The 27864-nt window shown below is 44.2% G+C and overlaps 3 protein-coding genes across 4 annotated transcripts in view; 1 reads left to right on the top strand and 2 right to left on the bottom strand.

The window, feature by feature from the left end:
* LOC120528485 (zinc finger and SCAN domain-containing protein 2-like) overlaps positions 1-27864 on the bottom strand; it is a 422905-nt gene that overhangs the window by 293117 nt on the left and 101924 nt on the right. The window lies entirely within an intron of this gene.
* Positions 1-27864, bottom strand: part of LOC120528477 (zinc finger protein 502-like) — a 691287-nt gene that overhangs the window by 604298 nt on the left and 59125 nt on the right. The gene's annotated exons all lie outside the window — the stretch shown is intronic.
* On the top strand, positions 1426-9629 carry LOC120528470 (gastrula zinc finger protein XlCGF57.1-like). Its single transcript, XM_039752633.1, has 3 exons — positions 1426-1563; positions 5062-5604; positions 8264-9629. The coding sequence occupies exons 2-3, from the start codon at positions 5190-5192 to the stop codon at positions 9157-9159; spliced, it is 1311 nt and encodes a 436-aa protein (XP_039608567.1). The 5' UTR covers positions 1426-1563; positions 5062-5189; the 3' UTR covers positions 9160-9629.

The raw sequence follows: 27864 nt of genomic DNA, 5'->3' as shown, positions 1-27864 counted from the left end.
AGAATCAGTGCAATCGACAGCGTCTTCTGCAATTTAGGGAAAGCCTCGGGATTTCTGTGTCAATGAGACAAAAATGTTGAAAAGAAAATTTGCGAATTCATAAAGAGGTGGACATAAAGATCAGTCAAGTACTGACAAGAAGGAGCAGCTGGATAAGCACATCTGGAGCCAAACTTAAGCACCTGACTTTGTCAGCAACATCCTTTCTTTGTGGATGTATCTTTTAAATGGGGGTAAATAAGTAATCTTCCAAAGTGCAGCACAACAGAGTAAATCATTGATTGTCTAGAAGTGCCATTTCAACTAATGCAGGTAGACTTGGAAACCGGGTTTTCTTATGAAAAAACAATAACGTTTAAAACAGTATCGTTTATATACAACAGATTTTGGAGAATCGTTTAAATGCAATTATTTATATCCATTTATACACTAATAATGGGAATTATTAAATAATAATTATTATAATTATTATTATTAAATAATTCCTCCCATATCAGTAACATTTCTCGGGCTGCCTTCTTCCATCTCTGAAACATTTCTAGACTTTGTCCTGTACTTACGCAACACAGTACTGAAGTATTGCTTAATGCCCGAGTCACCTCACGTGTAGATTACTGTAATGCTATTCTATCTGGCATCCCACAAAAACGTATCCATCGCTTACAACTTCTTCAAAACTCTGCTGCCAGGATAATAACCCGCTGTTCTAAATCCACTGAACATATCCCACCGATTCTCTCTGAACTTCACTGGCTCCCTGTTCACTACAGACTACAATACTAAACACTGCTCTTAACATTTAAAGCTCTTCACACCTCACTGATCTCCTCCAGACTGACACTCCTCTCGCTCACTCAGATCCTGTAATTTGAGAGTATTCAGTCTGGCAATGTGGTGCAGCCTTAGTTTGTGGAAGACATGAGCATAAAATGATGGTTGTCAATTTCAAACTGTGTTTCCTCAATTTGCTCCTTGAGAAAAAGCATCATCAAGTTTGAGAAATGTTAACAGCTAACAGCAATCTACATAGTTAGTGACTAAATACGTTTAGCCAAAACGTTGTTTGGAGGCTCACTTGAGCACATAAATGCATAGCTTTGCTTGCTTAGCCTGCCGTAGCAAAGTAAAGATTATAAAACAAGATTTTCAAATGGCCAAATATAACCAAAATAATTTTTCAGCCTTACCTATGAAATGTAATCCCCGGGATCTGGTTTGGAGCGTACAGCAGTTTGTAAAATCCCAAGCAGCACATGTGTGAGGCATCTTATCTATTACTTCACTCCACAGCAGTGCCACTCACAATATGGCGGCGACGTTGACGTACGATTCTGCAGGTCATGAGGCGTCTAGTTATTCTATGTTTATGGCGCGGATATGAATTACGTAAAGACGCTAGCGTGCCTCAAAATCACGTGACAGCCGCATTTCAAAAGCAAGCATCATAGCGGCGCTTCGAAAGCTCGACACGTTAATATCTAGCAGCACATCACTATTTTGCTCTTATGAGACCCTCGCGCTCCGTCTTCTTCACGGCCATAAGATCAAGCAAAAGTGCGGAAGGTGAGACAAAGTCAAACGTGGCGATCGCGTACGGGTGGGAATGTGGGCAGTGAGGAAGATCGTGATATGCGGAGACTCTTTAACTTTGAGAAGGTGCCTGACTCCGCGTGGTTCGCTTTTAAATGTTGGGGATTGAGCGCTACGTTTGGGACAAGGGGGCGGCGCGGCACTGAAAATCGGACCTTCAGGAGTTTATTGTGGATGACGGGGGTCGCACACTTTTTTTTGCTAGTGCTACGTTACTTTATTTTCCGGTCGGTGTCCAGTAAAATGTAACGCTACATCTGACTTGGCGGAGGCGCGTTAACTCGGGATTGCTTCTGCTCTCTTAGCGCTCGTGCTCTTTTGCGCATCGTTTCTCCTTTTGATTTCGCGCATGCTCCGAACTGTGCTCTCCGTCGGGCACGCGCTTGTTCAGCCGCTCGCTCCCGCACGGCCCTTTTCTGATTTTTCTCGAGCTCTGCGTGTTCTTTGTGTTTTTTTCCTCTAAAGCCGTCATCGGCAAACTTTGTTAAAGTGGCGGCGAACAATTTAACTTTACAGGGCGCGTTCTGGTTTCATTTCCAGCAGTTTGTCTCATACTGAGACCTTTTATAAATAATTTAAATAATTAATTTTTTTGGAGTTTTCTTATCAGGAAAGTTGTTCTTGCGGTTTCACTGTAACGGGGAGACTTTGATTTGTTTAATGGGGAATAAAACTACAAACATTACACCAGCTAGTGCTGCTGGATGGATACAGTAAAATTTACAGCTGGCGTGGCATTACGAGTACAATTTAGTGATATTTGAAAATGTATTGTTTTATTTAATGTCTTTTATCCTTTACAACTACTTAAAGCAATTCTATGTACTTTTATTCTTTTTCTTACTAGAGATGGCCGTTTTAAATGAAGAACAGGACTCAAGTCAGGGCTGTTTGCAACCATCCATACACTGTAAAAAAATCAGTCCTACTACCAACAAAAAATATTAAATAACTGATTAGAATAGCATTTTTGAGTTTGTCATTACATCGACAAATCCTGCTAATTACAGGATTAATGCGTCTGCCTTTACAAACCGTTATACATACGCACCCCAGTGCCCGTAATAATTTACTAGAACATTCAGTTTTTTTAAAAAAAGACATCATTGTGTGTGGCGCACATGGTATCTTTTAATTTTTTTCGACTGCATGTGAGTTTACGAAAGAAACAGTACTGATTAGAATATTAATGTTATTTTATTAATTTACTGTTTAAAAAAACAAAATTCTGACCATTCCCATAAGCTCTTATTGTTAGTAAGGTTACTCACGTGGCAACTGCTAATAAATCATACCCCGATTTTTTAACTAAGAAGCGTCCTACTGTTGTAAATGCATGTATTTACCTTAAGTCGGGGCTATCAAACGTTAGTAATTGCCGACTGTGGAGTCGTTGAGTCATGTACATGTCCAAATATCGTAAATTGAGAATATTTTCACAGGACATGCACATTGTGCAAAAGAAAAACTCACACAAAAAACAGATTATTAATTCTCACAATGCTGATTTTTACATTTGAACCAAAAAAAAAAAAAAAATAGAACTCGCATCTGCAGCACACAATGAAGAAATGATTGTCAAGCTAAACATTTAACACAGAATGCTAGAATAACAAAAATTTTTACTCTGGGTTGACAATCACTTAGTAACATTTTTTACAGTGTATGAAGCCATAAAGATCTGAAAGATGCGGAGCTCAAGTTCAGGAGAACCGCGACTCGACTATTATGGGCTGGAGCTCAACTGTCTGTCCTCATTGTCTAAAGTGGCAGTGCCACCTCAGAGACCTCGGTGAACAGATTCTGATGCCCATGATGGTGAATCCTTGTTGAGCCCACTCTTATCTTGCCCCTCAGACCCTCGTGCCACTAGGTGGTCTTTAGGTACGATTCCTGCTGAAGTCTCTTTTTAAAGGGCATATCCATCTTGTGGTTTTCCACCTCCTCAGATGCTCCTTTTCTCTTCCTTCTTTGCTGGCTCAGCTGATATCTCCGTGATTTCCACACACAAGTCCCATAGTTGCAGTTCATTAGTTTCTGGTTCATCTTGCAGATTATCCACACTTGATGTGTCAACAGACCTTCTGTGTCAGCAATGCTGTCAGGATCAGTAAACTCTAAATTATACCAAGTTCTGCTTTGCCAGCCCAATCTAATACCTTATCTGTATGCCACCATCTCTGTCCACATATCTCACAGTTTGCCCCTTTTTTAGACAAACACAATGACTCCGCCTTAACCTGTGAGTTTGCTCAACTTCAATATCGACATCTTCTACTGGGACTGAAGAGTTTAGAGTCTCCTTCTCATCTCCAGTGTCTTCATTATCTGATGAAGTGTTCGATAAATCTCTCTCTCCATCTCTCTCACTGCTGGTGGTATGTCGATTGTCACCTTTACCGTTGACTTTACGTAGTCTAGAATGGTGGGCCCTTCCAAGAGCACCTCCACATCTGACACATTTCACAACTCCATCCTGTCCAATGACGTCTGCAGGTCCCTTCCATTCTGCACAGTCCACTCTTTGGTCGTCCACTTTGTCTCCGATTTATCATTTTCTGAATTAACCTGTCTCTGGAGTGCTCTCCGTATTCGCTCTGAACACTCGGCTTCAGTAAATGCTCTTCTTGGAGTGTCCAGCGCTGGAATATGTGCTCCACTGACACACTCCTAGTGGTGCCTTCTAGGGCAGGTGGTCTGTCCACGAGAACACAAGGAAGATTTGGATTTCGACCAAACTCGGCTGATATGAGCTGTACCCATAAATATTGTGCATGGTATTCTTTACCATTAGTGCCCCGTGGCGCTAATCTGGCACTAACCAGTCACATCTGGTATTCCTGATCACTTTCTGTATAATTTCTGTGAGTTTCTGATTGTGTCTCTCAGGTAGTCCATTAACCCAGGGACTGTATGCAGCGGTGGTCTTTGTTTCAATTTTAAAATTCTCTGCCATCTCTCTTATTCCCCACCAATATCACTAAGTAGTTTCTGAGGAGCTCCATGTACTCTTATCTGAAAATGAATGAATGAATTGTCTCACAATTTCTGATGGTCTCTTTGTCTTTACAACACTTACTGCACTGAAATGTGTGAATGTGTCAGTGAGGTGAAGACCCCGTCCTCCTGTTTGACGTTCATGTCAGTCTATAGCCAACAAAGTCTTAAATATGACATTTTTAATAGACCTGTCATTGCTGTGTCCAAACATAATGGTGCTGAGGAGATAAAGTGTTGTCACATCTACATGGTGGCACTGAAATGTATGCAAATTCCCTTTAATGAAGGTCTGCAGTGCACTTTGATCACATCTGAATTGTTTGATTTGTAATTTTAAACTGTGAGGCAGAGGAGGAAACCGAGACAAATGTGTCTTTGACCCAAACCTCATGGAGGGCACTGTGACCCTGAAGTATGCTCATTATTTTCACTGACTTTATGAAGTTAATTCTCACACTTTTATTTTCACAGGGCTTTCCCATTTCACACGGCCATACATCGAGGCGTCTAATGGCCTCCAGCTTAGGGCTGTCCATGTGAGAAGTAAATCTGAGAAGAGAAGGGCAGACACTTAAAGAGAGAAGAGTTTCCCACAGAGCATGGCCTCTGCCAAAGAAAATGGTGTGGATGAAAGAACGGTGGACATTAAAGAAGAGGACTGTGAGCGGCTCACACCAGAGTATGTGTGTGTGAAGCTGGAGGATCACGAAGAAAGAATTTCAGTTTTTAAAGAGGAGGAGGAGTGCAAAGGGGTGACTGCTGCCATTAAAGCCGAGGATTTGAATGATTTCTCCATTGGTCTTGAACTTCAAAAGCCTGAAAGTGAGGATATTTTGAAGCAAGATGCCTGTGAAGAATCTCCATCCAGTTTACAGCCCTGGTCCACTAATACAGGATGGCTGGGTACACAGGAGAATTCTACAGAGCTGAAATCAGAGTTATCGGAGTATGAAGAGAAAATCATTGAGGGAAATGAGAGAGAAGGAGAAGAGTCACCTGGGAGTGTTGGAATGAGTGAGTAATGTGATTTAATATAAAAGAAATGGAGCATTTATAAATTCTAGCGGTGGAAGCTTCGATGTATTTCGAAGATAAAAATTAGAGTGGAAAACACGGTTAATTGAACTTGGTTAAAGACCACCTACTCGGACCCGTTAAACAAACAACAGGTTACATAATAAATGATTAACTAGAAAAACTTTGGGTGAATAAGGAAAAATCTAAAGTGTTGAGCGCATGACTTGAACATCATCAGGATTTGACTGAAGCTGTGACGTATGTTAGGCCAACAGCACATTACATTCAATGAGAATATCAAAAGTCATATTTTATTAAAGACATGTAAATTTCTTAAATTGTGTGGCAGTTAAGGCAGAAATGTCCACAACAACAAAGAAATAAGTAAGAATAAAACCCTCAGCCCTGTGCACTAAATAAGAGTGAATTTGCTCCAGCCAGTGCCCACCTAGTATGTGCCTCATCTTTTTAATGGTAATCTCGTGGACTTTTACATTAACAGTGACAAAAGCTACCTGTACGAGCCATGATGACATTAAGGGGGTCTCAGGGTCTTCTTTCAGCATCTTGTGTTCTGCTCTCAGCCTGAGCTTAGTGGGGCAGCATGGCCTGGACAAGTTGGCAGTGGTGTGAAATCTTCACTTGGAGGTTATCTTGGGCTCTTCAGTCTCCCACAGTCACATCAGGTCAATTTGAAGTCACCACTCCACTTCACCTGCATGTTTTTTGGGATGGGGGGAAGAACCAGAATAACCAGAAACTCCATTCAGATCCCCTGTGTAGACCAACTGTGGGCAGGATTTGACCACAGGACACCTGAGCACCCATTCCATTCCATTAGGATCTGCTGATATCAATAATAATAATACTTTTTTTTTTTTGTAATAAATGTAACTTTAGCCATGCATAAACTTCACATTCCATAATAAAGTGCTACTGCATACAACATACACAAAGAACATTTACCCATAATGCACACATAATGGAACAAAAACAAGCTGAGCAAAATAAAAGGCATGTCTTAATCATACTCCACATTTCTAATCAAATAAAATGTTCAATTAGATACTACAACAAGAAGAAAACAAGACAGTCTTGGTGAACGTTTCAGGTTCTTATCTAAGAATATACGCATCTCTGCATGTTTTGAGGACAGTCTGGTCCTCCTGTCGTCCACGATGTGTGTTGCCGTACTACACAGACCTTCGCTGTCCCCACTCATATAAGGAGGGCACAGGTAGGATGACGACTTTTATTGGTCCTCCAGAAAGCCAGTGGCCCAGCATCTCTTGTGGTATGAGGTTCATAGAGATAAAAATTCATTTTTGATGCTGCTGACTCAAATTTCGTTTTTATCTTTATTGACAGTTTCTTTATGCATTCTGCAGTTCTGTTGGTGTGGAGTTTCTTTGGATCTCTCAGCTGTCGTCTGTCACTCCCGAGTGTGTCTGTGTGGTCGAGACACCGGCACGAAGCAGTTTATGTTTTTTGAGACTTGCAATCATCTCTAAAATATGTGTCCTTGTACCATTGTTTAATGTTGGGGAAAAAATATCTTTATATTTATGCACCAGCTCAGTAAAACTCTGCATCCATTTCCTCCAATCTACCTACACATTTACTGAAAGGCTAATTCAATGAACTTTAGTCAAAATAGTTAATGCCTGATTAATTAATAATATAAATAAATCAGTAAACAAGCACTCACTGGCAGATGGAATCATGAATATAAATGATCTAGAAGGTGACATCTTCCAGAACTGAAAGTGGCTGGTTGTCCAGGCTTATGAATTCCACTGTTTTTGCTGTCACAGTAAGTCTTTGGTGTTCTTGCTATTAGTATTATAAGGTTGAGTTTTCTAAGTGCTTCCATTATTGGAGGCCGAGTGAGAGTAGGTGACTGAGCTAGACTAAGCTTGCTGGTCATCTCAGCCTTTGAACAGCTCATTCTTCACACCAGTCCCTTTAGTGTTGACTTCTCAGATGAAGAATAAGGTTTGTATTGTTGAAAGTGTTAGCAGAGAATCCTCCATCACTGATTTCTTTTTGCACATAAATTACAAACTGCAAAGTTGTTATCTATTGTAGAAAGGCAATAAAACTGTTAGACCTGCGAGGACGTTTTTCTGTATTTTGGTAATGTTGGAACTTAGTTTTACATGCTTTTTATGATTCAAGATCAGATGTTAAGATCAGCTAATTTGCTGATCATTGGTAAGGTCGTTTGGCGTGACAATTGGCTGATTTTGATTTGTGATGGATTGATCAGATCAGGCCTGCCTTTCACATGTGAGAGAAAGGTGGAAAAGTTAAACAGACAGCAGCAGAACATGTAAAGACCACACTTGTAGTGGCCAAACCTTAAATGGCACCTCAGTGTGAGGAAGGAACTCAAACCAGTGTGCCACCACTTTACTTGTACTGTTTCATTTATTTTAAAAGGCAGGTAGTGGTTGGGAATTTGGAAATCAAACCTTGAAGTTGCAGGTTCAGATTCAGCTTTTGACACCATGTGACCACTAGCAAGTTATGTAACCTGCCTGTGCTCCAGTTGGAAGAACAAGAGAAATGTAACCAATTGTGTCTTAAATGTTGTGAGTCGCCTTGGATAAAGTTTTTAGGGGAAAATATAGTTAAAATGTTTGTGTTATTTCAGATTTACAGAAGAATGGCAGCTTCTCTCCACCTTTGTTTGGTCTGCCCTGTCTTCAGTACAAAGAGAAAGGTATGAAGAAATTGGAAAGAGGATCAGAGAACCTGACAGCAGCCTTTTTGCCTTGCAGTTCTCTCCCTGCTACTGGAGCAACACAGACAGAAGCCATCAAAACTGATAGAAAACAAGTTGGGACAGAAATCCAAATTCATACTGGAGAAAAGTGTTGTTTGGAATGTGGCAAACAATTCAAACACAAAAATGATCTTAATAAACACCTGAAGTTTCACACTGGAGAAAGACCTTATTGCTGTTCAGAATGTGGTAAGTCGTTCTCAAGGAGAAGCAATCTTCAGAGGCACAGATTAATCCACACAGGAGACAAACCTCATTGCTGTCCAGAATGTGGTAAATCATTCTCATGTAGAAGTGAACTTCAGTGGCACAAAACAATTCACACAGGAGAAAAACCTTATTGCTGTTCAGAATGTGGTAAGTCGTTCTCATGCATAAGCAATCTTCAGAACCACAGAAGAATCCACACAGGAGAAAAACCCCATTGTTGTTCAGAATGTGGTAAGTCATTCTTAAGGAAAAACAGTCTTCAGAGGCACAGAATAATCCACACAGGAGAAAAACCTCATTGTTGTCCAGAATGTGGTAAGTCGTTCTTAAGGAGAATCGGTCTTCAGACCCACAGAATAATCCACACAGGAGAAAAACCTCATTGTTGTCCAGAATGTGGTAAGTCATTTTCAAGGAGAAGCCATCTTCAGAAGCACATAAGAATCCACACAGGAGAAAAACCTAATTGTTGTCCAGAATGTGGTAAATTGTTCTCAACGAGAAGCAATCTTCAGAGGCACAGAAGAATCCACACAGGAGAAAAACCTCATTAGTGTCCAGAATGTGCCGAACAATTTTGTGACAAATGCAGTTTTCAAAGGCACACAGAAATTGATACTGGAGAGAAGCCATATTGCTGTTCTCAATGTGGAAAGAGGTTTTAAATATTAGCTCTTTTCAAGTAAACACACAAACTCCCACTAATGTAAGAATGCAGTATGTATATTCTTAATATGACAAATGTTGTATACAAGCCAGTAAGGTCCACGTGCCGTAATCCATACTAAAGAAAAATCTCATTGCTGTTCTGAATGAGAAAAACAATTCTTATATTTATGCACACTTCAGTGCCACATCTGAACTCATACTGGAGATAAACCTTATTGTTGCATTGAATGTAATAAGCAGTTCTCACAACAAAGCACCATAAAAAGTCGCATCAGATGTCACACTGGAGAGAAACCTCACCATTGCTTGGAATGTGGCAAACAATTCTGTTATGGTGTATAAAATCTACATCTTATTCTGTATTATATTTTGCTCAATCCCAGTAAGATGAATTCAGATGTAGGAGGCATTATAATAAAAAAAGAAATATCCTCTTCCTTATATCTCACTTTTATAACAGTTGTTCATAGCTTAGTGCTAATTTGGTTTACAGCCTCGGAAAGGAAGCCTGATCTGATACCTCAGGGTACTGATTACTTTACGGAAGGACATCTGGGACATCAATTGAGTTTACGGCCTGGGGAAGAAAAAAATGAGGCAATATCAAAGAACTTTATTACCTTGGGAGCAAAATTCATCCATCATATTGACAGCCAGCCAATCAAGTGCATGGAACATTCATGTGTTGTGAAACCATGGCATGAAACTTTATAATAAATAGGCCTCATTTTGAAAGCAACGTCAGAAGAAGGAGAAGAAGAAGAGAAACAGTGACGAAGGAAGAGCAATATCAAAGAATAAAACAAAGACACGTGTAACCAGTTTTCATCCGATCTTCAGTTAACAGCATTCTCATGAATATTGATTGCTAAATCAAACTCCGCCTGGGACTTTCATCCTTGACATCACTGATTCCTTTCAGTAAGCTTTATTTTTTTAAGACTGTTTTATCCAGACTTTACTATTGATCTTATTTTCTATTACTTTTTGTTTTTAATAAATATTAACTTGTTTTTATCTTTCTATGCTTTGTCTTAATATCTAGAGTGATTGAAGTAATAAGGTAAATTTCTAAGAGCACCTGAAGTAGCTAGAGAGTTTGCCATTTAGCTCTATGCTGCAGAGTTTTAAGGCTGTGAGTGAGGGCGCCGCTCGATAGTTAAGGGACAGTACGAGAAGAAGGTGTTCTTGGCTGACACATGGCCTATAGTCAAGGATACTGAGTCTTTGTATGTTTTAATATTTTCTTGGAGACCAAAAGTAATATTTAGGTCTGAGGTCTATTTAAAACATCGTATGTTGTTCGTGCCGATAATAAATAAGTCTCTTGATATGCTGCGAGAGTGACAAGTTGTGTTATACCTAAAGCATTTGTGTGGTTTTTAAATGCTAAACATTAGCCAACTGTGTGTGTGTCATTTCATAAGACACTGTTGTGGTTAGGATCTGAGTGTGTGTGTATCTATGTATGCGTGTTTGTTATTATTTAGGGTTCGGGAATAGACCAATCCAATAACAAACTAGACAAAGAAAAGGGTAAATAGACGATAACACAAATTCTCACACCTCAGTTCTCTTTATAATCATAGGAGAAGTCATATTGGAGAGAAACCTTACAGTTGTAGTGACTGTGGAATGCGATTCTCCTATAACAGTTCTCTTCACAAACATAAAATTATTCATTCCGGTTAGAAACAAAGCTGTTCTGACTGTGGAAAGCTTTTCTCAGACAGCATGACTCCTAAAGATCACATGAGAATTCACTCTGGAGCCAAACCTTATTGTTGGCCAGAGTGTGGTTAATTATTCTCAGTTCCAAGCTCACTTAGGTGCCACAGAAGGAACCACACTGGAGAGAAGCAGTACATCTGTTCTGAAGGTGGTAAAGGGTACTCTTTTTTAGACACACACAAAGTCATATTGTAAAGCTTGTCCCAGAAATGACAAATGATCTTTCCATTGGATCCTCAGGTAAAAAAATGAAGGAAAATCTTCTGAATGAGGCAAAGGACTCCCATTTAAAGTAGTTAATAAGTACATAAGAATAGTGAAGAAAACACTGAAAGTGACATGAAAATCCTAGATGTAAGATCACCTCAGAGCCACATATGAATTCACACTGGAATACAACACACATTTCACAAACAGCAAGAATCTTCTTCAACAACTTATAGGTGCAATAAAAAAAACTACATTGTTGTCCTAAATGTGAATAACTCTTTTCATAAATGACTGGCTTACTTGTGGTAAGCCTCTTAGCTGTTCTGAATGTTGAAAGTGATTCTCCTGTATCAGCCTTCATCAGCAACACGTAAGATTTCATGAAGGACTCAGAAACTGTACTGCCAGGACGTCAGCCATACAGGGACTGATCATCTCTGCACCGGTGCTCTGACACAAAATGGTGAACAATACAAACACCAGACAACAGAATGAGGTAGCAACAGTACTGTGCGGTGATAACAACTTCAACCACAGAACACAACTTAAAAATTTCAATGTAATAATGAAAAAATGGAGAAATCAAATCCACAGTGCAGTGCCAACTACTAGGAGGTGCCACTGACAATAAGGGGAATATTTTTGTTTCGGAGCTTTGGGGATGGGTCCTTATCTGAGTAGCAATGAACTTGTACCATCTCTGGGATGTCATCTGATGGCTGACGCCTGGGCTGAGTGCAGACAGCCGTTCTTAATCCTGATAATGAAGAAGTCATTTTGTGACGTCAGCTGACAGCCAATGCTGTCCAATCAGATACTGGGGAGGGACATTCGAGGAGGACAGGAGACTAAAAAGAGAGCCGTCACATGACAGACCAAAGCAATGGGGCTTTATAAGACTTTACACTAATTTAGGTTATTTTTAAACAATAAGAGTCTTTACAAACCAAACACATTCATCAGCTGTGTGTCAAGGGTGAGTCCAAAAGTGGGAATTTAGACTACAAGCTGGAGGCCACAGGAGCTCCAATAAACGCCAACAGCAGGATGGACGATTAGAAAGCTCTGCTTTGAGAGAGTGTCCGCTACACAAAGCTTCGCTTCATTTACTTGACAGAAAACTCCAAAAAGTAGAAGTGGCCTCCTCTGTACCCCCACCACTGAAGGTCACATTTGACCCCCTCACTACTCGGTGTTGATTCACTCTGCTTGGACTTTCTGTATTTTCTAAGTTTATGTTTCATTTTTTAGCCACTCTCTATACATTTCATGTCATCAATGTTCTCAAATGTGTGAGTATAACTTGACTCTTACAAGGACTTATCTAAGGGTACATTGGCCATGAAATGCAAGAAGACAGAAAAATATAAAAAGTGGAAACCACAAAATAAAGAGGTGACATCGATGAAATACGCTCAGTCGCAAAGGTGAAGAGGACAAAATCAGAAAAGACACCACAGAAAAGGCAGGTACCAACTGAAAACAAAAAAAGAAAACTGATTGGTGGAAAGAACTGTCAGTCACTCCTAAATGGACTGTTGAGGACAGCCATGGCATGCAGACTTCAAAGTTCATGTGTTTTTGATTTCAAATCTGTGACCATGCACTGAATAAGTCTGTTATTTATCAGTTAGCATGTTCTGAGTCTGTAATGTCATCACAAAGATCATACAAACACGTAATGTGACATTTGTGATCAATCACTTTTGATGATTTTTATGGCATCATTCATCAGCCCTGTATAGAGTGACACTTCCAGATCAGCAACCCCACTGCACCCCGTAGCACATTTGGAGTTTGGGACTGGAGCACAAAGTGGATGGCACTCGGAGAAGGACAGACTAGTAAGACGTGAACAAAGCCAGCTGCCCTCCCTGGTTTGTCTTCATTCAGAAGGACTCACCTGAGTGGTGGGATTGTTCTGCGGCGCTCCTGTTGGCCGACATTTCATCAACTTGCTTTCTGTGTTTCATAAGGTAACCAGCAGAGTTAATCAAAGATGAGCCAGGCCTGTTACAGTGTGAACGTTCTTGACATTTTGGTTTGCTTTAAATATTTTTTCTTCTTTTTGACTTTGAGTTCTTGTAGGCCTTGTACATTAGAGATTATTAATACATGAGTATTGGGTGTTAATAATGAATTGACAATAAATAAACTGTTTTTCTTGCTATATTGTAAGTGTGGCCTGGTGCCATTTTGTAGCTTTATCCTTCTTGACTGTGTTGTTAGGACGTGTTGCACTGTTGCCTCCCTAGAATTAAGTGCCACATCACCGACGCTCAGCCTCACACCCTTCATCACACGTGACGCAGAATCCAAGATTGCTGATCCAACTGTTAATCCCATTCCCAGCTTTGCCAGTCCCTTGGCTGTGTGTGTATCGAGGTGTATGGCTGATCAAACCTCTCCTCAAGGAGTCTACAGCACCGGTCAGATGAAGAACTTGACAGTTTGGGTTTAGATATAAAACTGAGAATACCGCATACTGGATATGCTGCAGACGAGTGAAAGGGAGTCCGGTGGGATAGACTGAGGTAATAAGGTAAGGACAGTTAGACACATTCATAGTCATTTTATCTTTGAATATTTATTTTTTATTTTCTACCTTTCTACCTACAAGGTACAATATTGTGCTGTATGGGTAGATAGATGTCCTTCTCCTGAACAGTAACTCTTCATTATACACACACACTCCTGCTTACCATCTCCGTTTTCAAGAACACACGACGCACATGGAGACTTGACTGTTTCCTTGTTTAATTTAGTTCAATGGTGTCCAGCGTCGATCCTGGAGGGCCGCAAGTTTTCATTCTAACCATTTTCTTAATTAATGACTCATTTATCCTGCTAATTAACTTTTTTCACTTCATTTTATTTGACTTGCTATTTAAGACTCAGACTCCTTATCTGTTTCTTTTATTCCTTAATTCTCAACCAAACAGTAATGAAATACAAAATGACCCAACACATGACCAGATAACCTTTGTTGTCATACATTATCAAAAAATAAAGAAAGATGAAGGTCTCGGTGACACTGATCTGCTTTCTGCTGTGGTCAAATGAGAGCACAGCCATGGAATTAAATAACGAGTTCAATTAACAAGAACAATTGGCTTCTAATTAAGAAACTGGTTAGAGTGAAACTGGTGGGCATTTGATACCCCTACTGGTCATTCATTGTTTCACTTCACATCTCATTTTTATTTGGCTGCCATTTATGGAAAAAAAACAATTCAGAGGATTCTTCAATTAACAAAGGGAAGGGAATGGAAAAGAAGTCAATTAACAGCAGAAATTGGTTACTGATTAAGAAAGTGTCAGGAAGGAAAACCTGCAGCCACTGCGGCCCTGTGGGGTCAGAGTTGGACACCCTGATTTAGATCAGGTATCAGCAAGAGGGAAAAGAAAGGTCTACAGGACGGTAGTGAGACCAGCTATGTTATATGGGCTGGAGACGGTGGCACTGACCAGAAAGCAGGAGACAGAGCTGGAGGTATCAGAGCTAAAGATGTTAAGATTTGCATTGGGTGTGACGAGGATGGACAGGATTACAACAACAACAACATTTATTTCTATAGCACATTTTCATACAAACAGTAGCTCAAAGTGCTTTACATAATAAAGAAAAGAAAAATTAAAGACACAATAAGAAAACAAAATAAATCAACATTAATTAACATCGAATAAGAGTAAGGTTCAATGGCCAGGGGAGACAGAAAAAACAAAAAACTCCAGACGGTTGGAGAAAAAATAAAATCTGTAGGGATTCCAGACCATGAGACCGCCGGCCCAGTCCCCTCTGGACATTCTACCTAACATAAATGAAACAATCCTCTTTGGATTTAGGGTTCTCACGAAAAGGCTTGATGAAGATGGTCACGTAGAATTCTGCCTTTTAATCCGTCCATCATTGTTGGAGCATCATGAAGCTTTGAGTAGGTGGTGGTGGCGCCGGAAAAAGAAACAGAAGAGAGAGTTGGGGTCAGTACGGATTTTAGAGCCACCATGAATAGTTATTATGAGGAAATTGAACATATTGAGTATCAAGATTAAGTTAAATTAAATTAAAGTGAAGTTATGAGAAGGCCATGTTAAAGTAATGTGTTTTCAGCCGTGTTTTAAACTGCTCTACTGTATCAGCCTGGCGAATTCCTATTGGCAGGCTATTCCAGATTTTAGGTGCATAGCAGCAGAAGGCCGCCTCACCACTTCTTTTAAGTTTTGTTCTTGGAATTCTAAGGAGACACTCATTTGAGGATCTGAGGTTACGATTTGGAATATAAGGTGTCAGACATTCCGATATATAAGATGGAGCAGATTATTTAAGGCTTTATAAACCATAAGCAGAATTTTAAAGTCAATCCTGAATGACACAGGTAACCAGTGTAGTGACATTAAAACTGAAGAAATGTGTTCGGATTTTCTTTTCCTAGTTCTAGGATTTGAAATAAGGGCATTAGAGGATTAGCTCAGGTGTGTCGGTTGGGAGATAAAGTCAGAGAGGTGAGATTGTGTTGGTTTGGACATGTGCAGAGGGAAGATGCTGGGTATACTGGGAAAAAGGATGCTAAGGATAGAGCTGCCAGGTAAGAGGAGATGAGGAAGGCCTAAGAAAAGGTTTATGGATGTGGTGAGAGAGGACATGCAGGTGATGGGTGTAACAGAACAAGATGCAGAGGACAGAAAGATATGGAAGAAGATGATCTGCTGCGGCAACCCCTAACAGGAGCAGCTGAAAGAAGAAGAACATCACCTTGGTTGAGTTGAGTGATGCTTGATTTGGGAAAAAGTGAATTGAAATGATTTTAGCCCAAGGCTGCAACATAACCAAATGTGAAAAAGCTGAAGGGCCTGAAGACTTTTTGAAGGCACTGTATGTGGACATGTCCAGATTTGATCTTCTTTTAAAGAGTATGTTTAGAAAAAGGTGATTAAACCTAACACACATCAGGCCACATTTACATTCTTTAGCCCACTGCCTAATTTAAATAAACATGAATGCAAATTTCAAATGTGGAAAAGGTTAAGTCCACCCCCTCTGTTTATCAGCACCTCCGATACCTCAAATTAGAATCTCGTTCAAATGATGAAAACATCACAAGAGAGGATCTCGACTGACCCTGTCCTTTTTTTTTTTTATACCTCATACATTTAATTGGTTTGCTCTTTGTTGTTGAAAACAATACAATACAATACAATACAATACAATACACTATAATACAGTTTTTATTTTTGTATAATCCAAAATCACACTAGAAGTTCCGCAATGGGCTTTAACAAGATAGATAGATAGATAGATAGATAGATAGATAGATAGATAGATAGATAGATAGATAGATAGATAGATACTTTATTAATCACAAGGGGAAATTCACATAATTCAGCAGCAGTATACTGATTCAAAAAAAATATTAAATTAAAGAGTAATAAAAATGCATGTAAAAGCAGACAATAACTTTGAGTAATTTTAGCGTTTACTCCCCCGGGTGGAATTGAAGTCACATAGTGTGGGGGAGGAACGATCTCCTCAGTCTGTCAGTGGAGCAGGACGGTGACAAAAGTCTGTCACTGAAGCTACTCTTCTGCCTGGAGATGATCCTGTTCAGTGGATGCAGTGGATTCTCCATGATTGAAAGGAGTTTGCTTAGCGCCCGTCACTCTGCCACAGATGTTAAACTGTCCAGTTTCATTCCTACAATAGAGCCTGCCTTCCTCACCAGTTTGTCCAGGCATGAGGTGCCCCTCTTCTTTATGCTGCCTCCCCAGCACACCACCGCGTAGAAGAGGGCACTCGCCACAACGGTCTGGTAGAACATCTGCAGCATCTTATTGCAGATGTGGAAGGACGCCAACCTTCTAAAGAAGTATAGTCTGCTCTGACCTTTCTTACACAGAGCATCAGTATTGGCAGACCAGTCCAATTTATCATCCAGCTGCCCTGCCTCTTGACAGCCCCCCACCCTTGACTCTCTAAGAGGACAAATAAAAACTAGGGAAAAAATGAAAGAAACTTTGGGAAAGGCAGTTCAAAGAGAGATCCCTTTCCAGGTAGGTTGGGCATGCAGTGGGTGTCAAAAGTAGGGGGTCAATACAATATAATACACAGAACAGAACACAAGTAATCCATCCATCCTCTTCCGCTTATCCGAGGTCGGGTCGCGGGGGCAGCAGCTTAAGCAGAGAGGCCCAGACTTCCCTCTCCCCAGCCACTTCTTCCAGCTCTTCCGGGAGAATCCCAAGGCATTCCCAGGCCAGCCGGAGACATAGTCCCTCCAGCGTGTCCTGGGTCTTCCCCGGGCCTCCTCCCGGTTGGACGTGCCCGAGCCACCTCATCTGACTCCTCTCGATGCGGAGGAGCAGCGGCTCTACTCTGAGCCCCTCCCGGATGACTGAGCTTCTCACCCTATCTTTAAGGGAAAGCCCAGACACCCTGCGGAGGAAACTCATTTCAGCCGCTTGTATTCGTGATCTCGTTCTTTCGGTCACTACCCATAGCTCATGACCATAGGTGAGGGTAGGAAGGTAGATCGACTGGTAAATTGAGAGCTTTGCCTTACGGCTCAGCTCCTTTTTCACCACGACAGACCGATGCAGAGCCCGCATCACTGCGGATGCCGCACCGATCCGCCTGTCGATCTCACGCTCCATTCTTCCCTCACTCGTGAACAAGACCCCGAGATACTTGAACTCCTCCACTTGGGGCAGGATCTCTCCCCAACCCTGAGAGGGTACTCCACCCTTTTCCGGCTGAGGACCATGCTCTCGGATTTGGAGGTGCTGATTCTCATCCCAGCCGCTTCACACTCAGCTGTAACCGATCCAGAGAGCTGAAGATCACGGCCTGATGAAGCAAACAGGACAACATCATCTGCAAAAGCAGTGACCCAATCCTGAGTCCACCAAACCGACCCCTTCAACACCCTGGCTGCGCCTAGAAATTCTGTCCATAAAAGTTATGAACAGAATCGGTGACAAAGGGCAGCCCTGGCGGAGTCCAACTCTCACTGGAAACGGGCTCGACTTACTGCGGCAATGCGGACCAAGCTCTGACACGGTTGTACAGAGACCGAACAGCTCTTATCAGGGGTCCGGTACCCCATACTCCCGAGCACCCCCACAGGATTCCCGAGGGACACGGTCGAATGCCTTTTCCAAGTCCACAAAACACATGTAGACCGGTCGGGCAAACTCCCATGCACCCTCCAGGACTCTGCTAAGGGTGAAGAGCTGGTCCACTGTTCCGACCAGGGCGAAAACCACACTGTTCCTCCTGAATCCGAGGTTCGACTATCCGGCGGACCCTCCTCTCCAGAACCCCGAATAGACTTTTCCAGGGAGGCTGAGGAGTGTGATCCCTCTATAGTTGGAACACACCCTCCGGTCCCCTTTTAAAGAGGGGACCACCACCCCGTCTGCCAATCCAGAGGCACTGTCCCGATGTCCATGCGATGTTGCAGAGGCGTGTCAACCAAGACAGTCCTACAACATCCAGAGCCTTAAGGAACTCGGTATCTCATCCACCCGGGGCCCTGCCACCAAGGAGTTTTTGACCACCTCGGTGACTTCAGTCCCAGAGATGGGAGAGCCCACCTCAGAGTCCCCAGGCTCTGCTTCCTCGTGGAAGGCATGTTAGTGGGATTGAGGAGGTCTTGAAGTACTCCTCCCACCGACCCACAACGTCCGAGTGAGGTCAGCAGCGCACCATCCCCACCATATACGGTGTTGACACTGCACTGCTTCCCCTCCTGAGGCGCCGGACGGTGGACCAGAATCTCCTCGAAGCCGTCCAAAGTCGTTCTCCATGGCCTCTCCAAACTCCTCCCATGCCCGAGTTTTGCCTCAGCAACAACCAAGCCGCGTTCGCTTGGCCTGCGGTACCTATCAGCTGCCTCCAGAGACCCACAGGACAAAAAGTCCTATAGGACTCCTTCTTCAGCTTGACGGCATCCCTCACCGCGGTGTCCACCAGCGGGTTCGGGATTGCCGCCACGACAGGCACCGACCACCTTGCGGCCACAGCTCCGGTCAGCCGCCTCAACAATAGAGGCACGGAACATGGCCCATTCGGACTCAATGTCCCCACCTCCCTCGGGGCGTGGTTGAAGTTCTGCGGAGGTGGGAGTTGAAGCTACTTCTGACAGGGGACTCTGCCAGCCGTTCCCAGCAGACCCTCACAACACGTTTGGGCCTACCAGGTCTGACCGGCATCTTCCCCACCATCGAGCCAACTCACCACCAGGTGGTGATCAGTTGACAGCTCGCCCCTCTCTTCACCCGAGTGTCCAAGACATATGGCGCAAGTCCGGCGACACGACCACAAAGTCGATCATCGACCTGAGGCCTAGGGTGTCCTGGTGCCAAGTGCACATATGAACACCCTTATTTATGCTTGAACATGGTGTTCGTTATGGACAATCCATGATGAGCACAGAAGTCCAATAACAAAACACCGCTCGGGTTCAGATCGGGGCCATTCCTCCCAATCACGCCCTTCCAGGTCTCACTGTCATTGCCCACGTGAGCATTGAAGTCTCCCAGCAAAACGAGGGAATCCCAGAAGGTATGCCCTCTAGCAACCCCTCCAGAGACTCCAAAAAGGGTGGATACTCCAAACTGCTGTTCGGCGCATACGCACAAACAACAGTCAGGACCCTTCCCCCCACCCGAAGGCGGAGGGAGGCCACCCTCTCGTCCACCGGGGTAAACCCCAATGCACAGGCTCCAGTGGGGGCAATAAGTATGCCCACACCTGCTCGGCGCCTCTCACCGGGGCAACTCCAGAGTGGTAGAGAGTCCAGCCCCTCTCAAGGTGATTGGTTCCAAAGTCCAAGCTGTGCGTCGAGGTGAGTCCGACTATATCTAGCGGAACCTCTCGACTCGCGCACTAGCTCAGGCTCCTTCCCTTCAGAGAGGTGACATTCCACGTCCCAAGAGCCAGTTTCTGTAGCCGAGGATCAGACCGCCAAGGTCCCCGCCTTCGGCCACCACCCAACTCACATTGCACCCAACCTCCTTGGCCCCTCCCATAGGTGGTGAGCCCATGGGGAGAGTAATCCTCAATACAGTATAATAGTAAAATAAAAATATTACAAGTTGTAACGGCCGACCCCTTATTCCCAGCCGGCAGCTACACCTCCAAGACCTGTGGCCTGGATAATTAACTGAGAACCTTTCCTGCCAAGCCGTACTCTTACACAGATAAACTTTCCCCAATCGACGGTTTGAAATGCAAAGACAATAAGCAGAATGTAAAATTAAACAAGAATAAATGTATTAAATGACACAAGACACGCCACAAGACAAATGTACACCCAAATATTCCTCCACCCCAACAATCCCAAAGCAACACTGACAATATATATATACAAATCCCCTCCCTTGTCCACGTAACATATAACACACACCACACAAACGACAAATGGCTAGCAAACAGAATGAGTGTGAACTTGAGTCCGATACGTGAATAAATGTCCTGAATACGGGTACTGATTAATGGCGATTGTAATGTTTGTATTTCCCGGCGTTTGGAACAACCTCACCGTGATTCCTCGGCGTGTGGTGAATGATGATTCGACCCGGGTCTTCAGCGGCAAGCAGGTTGAAAGGCAGTCGGATGAATGAAAACAAACTGGATGAAAGCGCAATGGAATGATTCGGCAGGCAGGTTGTGATCGTGAATGCGATATTGTTCTCCTCTTTTCTCTCTCTCTCTGCTGGTCTCCCTTCGTCTCCTCCTCTTCTCCTTAAATAGTCCGTGACAGTAGTAATTGATTAATTGATATACACAGGTGCTTTCCAGATTAGTGGTTGTGAACTCCTCCCATCATCCATCCTCCTTTACGGGGACAACATTAACTGATACACATACACGCAGTCAATGGGACAATGAAACGAGACACACACACACATCACTGACATTTAAACACTATGTGGCACCGCTACATTCCCTCCCCCCCAACCTTGGACAAGGGAGGGCGGTCGGCTTGAGGTTGGCCACATGGATGGTGTCTAACTTGGAGGCAGCGCCGATACCCCTTTGGATCTGGAAATTGACTGGACCTGTTTGATGAATGATTTTAGCTGGACCTAACCATTTAGGCACTAGCTTGGCGGAGAATTTTCTGCTGGCATCTGAGAGATGGTGAGCTCTAATCCAGACCAAATCACCCGGCTGGAAGTGCGCTTCCCTCCGCCGGGCATTATACAGCTTGGCGTGTCTGGATGTCGAACTCACCAACCTCCCTTGGATTCTCCGCCGTAAACCCTCTACCTTAACCAAATTATTGTAACTGGTGGTTTCTGGACTAGGGGTGCTGGGAAGGAGTCGGTCGAGTGGGCCCTTAAGCTGTCTGCCCAGCGCAACCAAAGCAGGCGTCTCACCTGTGGCTTCATGCACCGCGTGTTCAGGGCAAACCGGAGCTCGGGAGCCATTTATCCCAGTCCTGATGGCGTTCACCCACATAGGAGGCGATCATGTTCTTCAGGGTCCAGTTCACTCGCTCCGTCATGTTGGCCTGGGGATGGTAAGCGGTGGTGAGGTTTTTCTTCACTCCCCAGGCTGCATAAAGTTCATCCAATATGGAGCTTGTGAACTGCGGACCCCGATCCGAGATGATGTTTCTTGGCACCCCCCAGCGGGTGAAGATTTCGTTCTTCAGGATGGAGCATATTTTGTTAGCCCTTGCATCGGCTAACGCAAACAGCTCCACCCACTTCGAAAAATAGTCTACTACTACCATCAGGACGGTCTTCCTCGAGCTGGTGATAGGAAATGGCCCCATTAGGTCGACTCCCAAAGTCTCTCCTGGTCCATCTGCGATTGTCGATTGAAGTAATCCCGCGGTTTACCAGGTGGGTTTTAGTTGTTGGCAGGTGGCACACGTCTTCACGTGGTGGCACACGTCTTTCGGACAGGCGGCCACCACGCAACCCCAGAATCTTTAATAAAGTTTTTGTCCTTCCAAGGTGACCACCTAAAGGACTGTCATGGTAGTGCTTCAGAAAGTCGGGGACAGCTCTTCCGGGACCACAAGTTGATGTTGCAGACCCCAAGGGTGGATGGAATAGTCCTGTACAAGACCCCTGGAGGTCCACAAAGTGTACCGGTCAGTCGCTGTTGCTCCAGCCCTTCCCTGATGTTCTGGCAGAATGGACTGGTAGCTTGTGCTTGGGCCAGGTCTTCAAGGCTCCTTGGCAGAGGGAGGATCATCTTTTCGCCTCTGCCAAACACACCATCCCGACGGCTCCGATACCCTAGACAGTGCATCCGCACGATGTTACCACAGCCCTTCCGGTAAGTCACCCTGAGCGTAAAATTCTGGAGGCGGAGGACCCACCTGGTCAGGCGGGAGGAGGTCTTGGTGATTGAACACCCAGGTCAGAGCGTGATGGTCGGTGTACACTTCGAATTCAACCCCCTCCAGATAATGTCTCCATTTCTCCACAGCCCACACGACAGCCAAGCACTCCTTCTCAGCTGTCGAGTAGTTCAGCTCAGCGCCGCAAAACTCGTGAGGCGTACGCGATGACATGTTCAGCCTGGTTAATTCTCTGAGTGAGCACGGCGCCGAGCCCCAGGTTGCTGGCATCTGTTTGTACCTGGAAGGTGAGCTGTGGATCTGGTTGGGCCAGAACGGGTGGCTCTTGTAGGTGGCTCTTTAGTCGCTCGACCGCGTCCTGGCATTCTGTGGTCCACTCCCACGGGACATCTTTTTTTCTAAGCTGGTTCAAGGGAGCCGCTATATCTGCCATCCGGGGAATAAACTTATGGTACCACCCCACTAACCCAAGAAAACGTTGCAACGACTTCAAATCTGTGGGCGTGGGGTACTCCCGGATGGCCAAGGTCTTCTCGGGGTCTACAGCGACCCCCTCCGATGAAAGAATGTGCCCGAGGAAGCGTATGTGGGGTTGAATGAAGGTACACTTCTTCGTGTTCAGCGTAAGGTGCGCTTGATGAAACCGCTGGAAGATGGTGTCTAAATCCCGGAGATGTTGATTTATAGAAGGGGAGTAAACAATGACGTCATCGATGTATACGAAGCAGATCTTGCCTATCAACCCCCTCAGAACCTGCTCCATGAGCCGCTGGAAAGTGGCCCCAGCATTTTTAAGCCCAAAAGGCATGACATTGAACTGGAACAGGCCTTCAGGGGTGATGACTGCTGTCTTCTTCTTACTCCCCTCATCCATCGGCACCTGCCAATAGCCACTGCGGAGATCTAAGGTGCTAAACACTGCAGCTCCATGCAGTGACTCCAGGATTTCATGAACCAGGGGCATGGGATATGCGTCCAGGCTCGTCTTCTCGTTAACCCCCCTGTAGTCCACACAGAAACGATAGGAATTATCCGCTTCTTCACGAGGACCACAGGGGACGTAGGAGGAGGAAGATGGTTCTATTATTCCCTCGGCGAGCATCCGATCGAGGTGTTCTTTAATGACGCCCCTCTTCAGTGGAGAAACTCGGTAAGCTCGGTGCCTTATAGGGACTTCGTCCAAGGTGTGGACCATGTGGGTCACCCCACGGGCAACTCCTAACTTCTCCGTCCACACCTCGGCCCACTTCTTCAGCACCGGCCTCACCTTTTCAGGTTGTCCTCTCTGCTGCGTAAAACCTGATAAATTCAGAGCCCAGATCTTCTTTGGATTTGTAAATGAATTCGCATATCCCTTCCCCCGGTACCGTATACCCCCTGGGACTGAGATGGATGGTCATCCTCATGGTGGCTAGAGAATCCAGCCCAAGGAGTAATGGAACTGACAGGTGCTGGTCCTCCAGGACATACGTATCCATATCCCAGGTGGTGGCGAGTACACTGTACCTCAAGGGGACTCTGCCCAGGGCCTTGTGTTCACTCCCATCCGCCAATACAAATCGGACGGACGGGGCAGATGTTAATTTGTCTGTCAGTCGGCTGATCTTCTCCCACATGCTTGAGCGGATTAGAGTGTGATGGCTCCCGGTATCCACCACCGCATCCATCTGCCACCCCCGCAGCCTCACTGGGACAATCAGAAGGGACGTGCTCGCTTGCATAATGGCGAGATCGGCTTCCGACCGGCAAGGTTTGGCTCGTTGCGGTTTTAGGGGCTGGGTTTCTCGTGTACTGGCCTGGACTTTGTGCCAGTACGTCTTTGAGTTTCCCCAGTCCCGTTCCACTTGGGAGCCTACCCTCACCAAGTCCTCCACCGATCCCACCACCCCCCTGAGACTCCCAGCTAACCGCGGGTTACAGGCATTAAGGACGCGGCGGACCACCTCTTCTTCAGCCATAGCCGGCCGCCACTTCAAACACAAAGCCCGGTATTCATAGGCGAAGTCCCGGATGGTTTGTGAAGGTAGTTGCACCATGGACCGCAGCTTGTCCTCCAGTTCGGCCTCGTAGTCTTCCGGAAGAAAAGCCGCGAGGAAAGATCGACGAAAGGATCCCCAGTCGAAAATAGTCTTCTTAGCCGTCAGCCACCAGCTCCGCACCGGTCCCGAGAGGGATGTCCCTATCACCCCAATTAGCTCTTCCGGGGTTAGAGGGTTAACGGCCAGGTACGCCTCCCCGTCCTCCACAAAGTTCAGGACATCATCGACGTTATATGGAGCCCCTAACTTGGGAAAAGACAGGCGCACCCCAGGAACAGAGGGCCGATTGAGGTATGCGCTCCCCTCCCGAGATACGTACGGCGTTGAATGACGGGGCGGCGGTCTTATCTTTTGAAGACACCTTTGGACTTCCCCCTGAAGAGAATCTTGCCAGCGTCGATCCCGCCTCTGGAGGCACAACACAATTTCCAGTCCCAGGAGTTGAACTTGCTCATTGATGTATTCTTTCATTTCCTCCTGGGAGCTGCTGATGCGAGCCCGCAAGGCTGCTTCACGCTCGAGCGTACTTTCGGCAACCTCGCGGATCTTCTCCTCCAGCCGGGTTATTTGTTGCGCCAGATCTTCCCACAGAGGCGAGACGTCCTCCAGGCCTTCCTCTTCAGGTCCACGGTGATCTTCGAGGTACAGCGACTGCAAAGAATCCACCACCTCTCGCACCGCTGAACACGCTCTGACCGTGGCGTGCAGCGCCCGGCTACTCCATCATCACACCGAGCGAAGCAATGGTGTCGTCCTGCTCGGCACGCCCTAAAGACATGTTAATTCGGGAAAGTTTAAAGGCAGACAGTGATCGAATTAAATAAAGATTCCTCAGAGAGGGCACCACTTATGTAACGGCCGACCCCTTATTCCCAGCCGGCAGCTACACCTCCAAGACCTGTGGCCTGGGTAATTAACTGAGAACCTTTCCTGCCAAGCCGTACTCTTACACAGATAAACTTTCCCCCCCAATCGACGGTTTTAAATGCAAAGACAATAAGCAGAATGTAAAATTAAACAAGAATAAATGTATTAAATGACACAAGACACGCCACAAGACAAATGTACACCCAAATATTCCTCCACCCCAACAATCCCAAAGCAACACTGACAATATATATATACAAATCCCCTCCCTTGTCCACGTAACATATAACACACACCACACAAACGACAAATGGCTAGCAAACAGAATGAGTGTGAACTTGAGTCCGATACGTGAATAAATGTCCTGAATACGGGTACTGATTAATGGCGATTGTAATGTTTGTATTTCCCGGCGTTTGGAACAACCTCACCGTGATTCCTCGGCGTGTGGTGAATGATGATTCGACCCCGGGGTCTTCAGCGGAAAGCAGGTTGAAAGGCAGTCCGGATGAATGAAAAACAAACTGGGTGAAAGCGCAATGGAATGATTCGGCAGGCAAGTTGTGATCGTGAATGCGATATTGTTCTCCTCTTTTTCTCTCTCTCTCTCTCGTGCTCGTTCTCCCTTCGTCTCCTCCTCTTCTCCTTAAATAGTCCGTGACAGTAGTAATTGATTAATTGATATACACAGGTGCTTTCCAGATTAGTGGTTGTGAACTCCTCCCATCATCCATCCTCCTTTACGGGGACAACATTAACTGATACACATACACGCAGTCAATGGGACAATGAAACGAGACACACACACAGCACTGACATTTAAACACTATGTGGCACCGCTACAAAGTACAGAGCAAATTTAACAGTAGATGATATCACCTCATAGGATTTGTATTTGCTTAGAATCCTGGACACTTCAGCCATCAAGCTGCCTTCCCCAATTTCATTCCACAGCTGAGTCAGTGCTGGACCAGCCAGTCCGATGAAACGACCCCTCTTTCCCACGATTCCTGCAATCCTCCATCAGGGATGACTTTACCATAGGCAGGCAAAACAACTTGGTAGATGGGCAGTGGCACCAAGTGCCACATTTGAGTACCGAGAAGAGAAACAGAATAGGTGAGGGTTAGTATTCAAATATAATTATCATGTTACTTATGTTTTAGTGCAGATGACAGTCTGTAGAGTTAATCAGGGTGTGTTAAACTGAAGTAGTGAGTCTTCAGCCAGGATTTGAAAGCTGAGACCGAAGGGACATTTCTTATAGTAGCAGGTAGACCACTCCACAGTTTAGGGGCCCTGTAAGTAAAAGCTCGACCTCCCATTGCTATTTTATTAATCCTTGGAATCATAAGCAGACCAGCATCTTGAGATCTTAATGTGCGCTCAGGTTTGTAAGTCATGATAAGTTCAGACAAGTAAGCCGGACCTCGGCCATTTAATGCTTTATATGTTAAAAGAAGGATTTTGAAATCTGCCCTAAACTTAACTGGGAGCCAGTGTAAGGATTTAAGAACTGGAGTTATGTGTTCGTATTTTCTTGTTATTGTAATAATTCTTGCAGCAGCATTTTGGATTAACTGGAGGCTGAATAAAGAACAGTTTGAACAGTCAGTGAACACCACATTGCAGTAGTCAATCCTACTTGAAATAAATGCATGAATTAATTTCTCAGAATCCTGTTAATTTAAAAAGCGCCTTAATTTCCCAACATTTTTAAGATGGAAGAAACATGTTTTGGACAACTTTGTAATATGCGCTTTAAATGACATGCTAGAGTCAAAGGTAACTCTGAGATTGTGGGCTGATTCAGTAAAATTAATGGTGATTCCAACTGAGTTAAATGATGACAAAATATTCTTGAGACTAGTGTCACTCCCTCCAATAATTAACATTTCTGTTTTATCTGTGTTTAAAGACAAGTAATTCACATCCATCCACTCCTTTAATTCAATAACACAACTAATTAAAGACAGCATCGGACAAACTTCATTTGATCTAAATGAAAGGTATAAATGGGTGTCATCTGCATACGAGTGAAAATTAACATGATGTTTCCTAATAAGAGATCACAGTGGAAGCGTGAAAACAGTAAAGGTCCGACTACTGAGCCCTGCGGGACACCATATTGAACTTCTGTGTATAATGATGGAGTCCTGTCTGCACATTTCTGTATGTATTGGAATCGATTTGATAAATAAGAACTAAACCAAGCGAGCACACTGCCTGTAAGCCCAACATTATTTTCAAGCCCGTGCAGTAAAATAAAATGGTCAATGGTGTCAAATGCGGAGCTTAAGTCTAACAACATAATTACTGTGGAGTTTCCTTCATCAGAGGATATCAGAACACGTTAATGCCGTTTCTGTATTATGACCAGTGCGGAAACCAGACTGGAATTTCTCAAATACAGTAAAAGCTTGGA

The sequence above is a fragment of the Polypterus senegalus genome, chromosome 4, assembly GCF_016835505.1.
Source record: "Polypterus senegalus isolate Bchr_013 chromosome 4, ASM1683550v1, whole genome shotgun sequence".
In the NCBI taxonomy this organism is placed as follows: domain Eukaryota; kingdom Metazoa; phylum Chordata; class Cladistia; order Polypteriformes; family Polypteridae; genus Polypterus; species Polypterus senegalus.
The sequence above is the reverse complement of the archived record's forward strand: the minus strand, read 5'-3'. Positions and strand labels throughout refer to the sequence as shown.

Excerpts from the sequence above, each read along its gene's own strand:
- LOC120528470 (XM_039752633.1), top strand. The coding sequence starts at position 5,190 with ATGGCCTCTGCCAAAGAAAATGGTGTGGATGAAAGAACGGTGGACATT. Across the intron at positions 5,605-8,263 it reads ACCTGGGAGTGTTGGAATGA|ATTTACAGAAGAATGGCAGC; the intron begins GTGAGTAATGTG and ends GTGTTATTTCAG.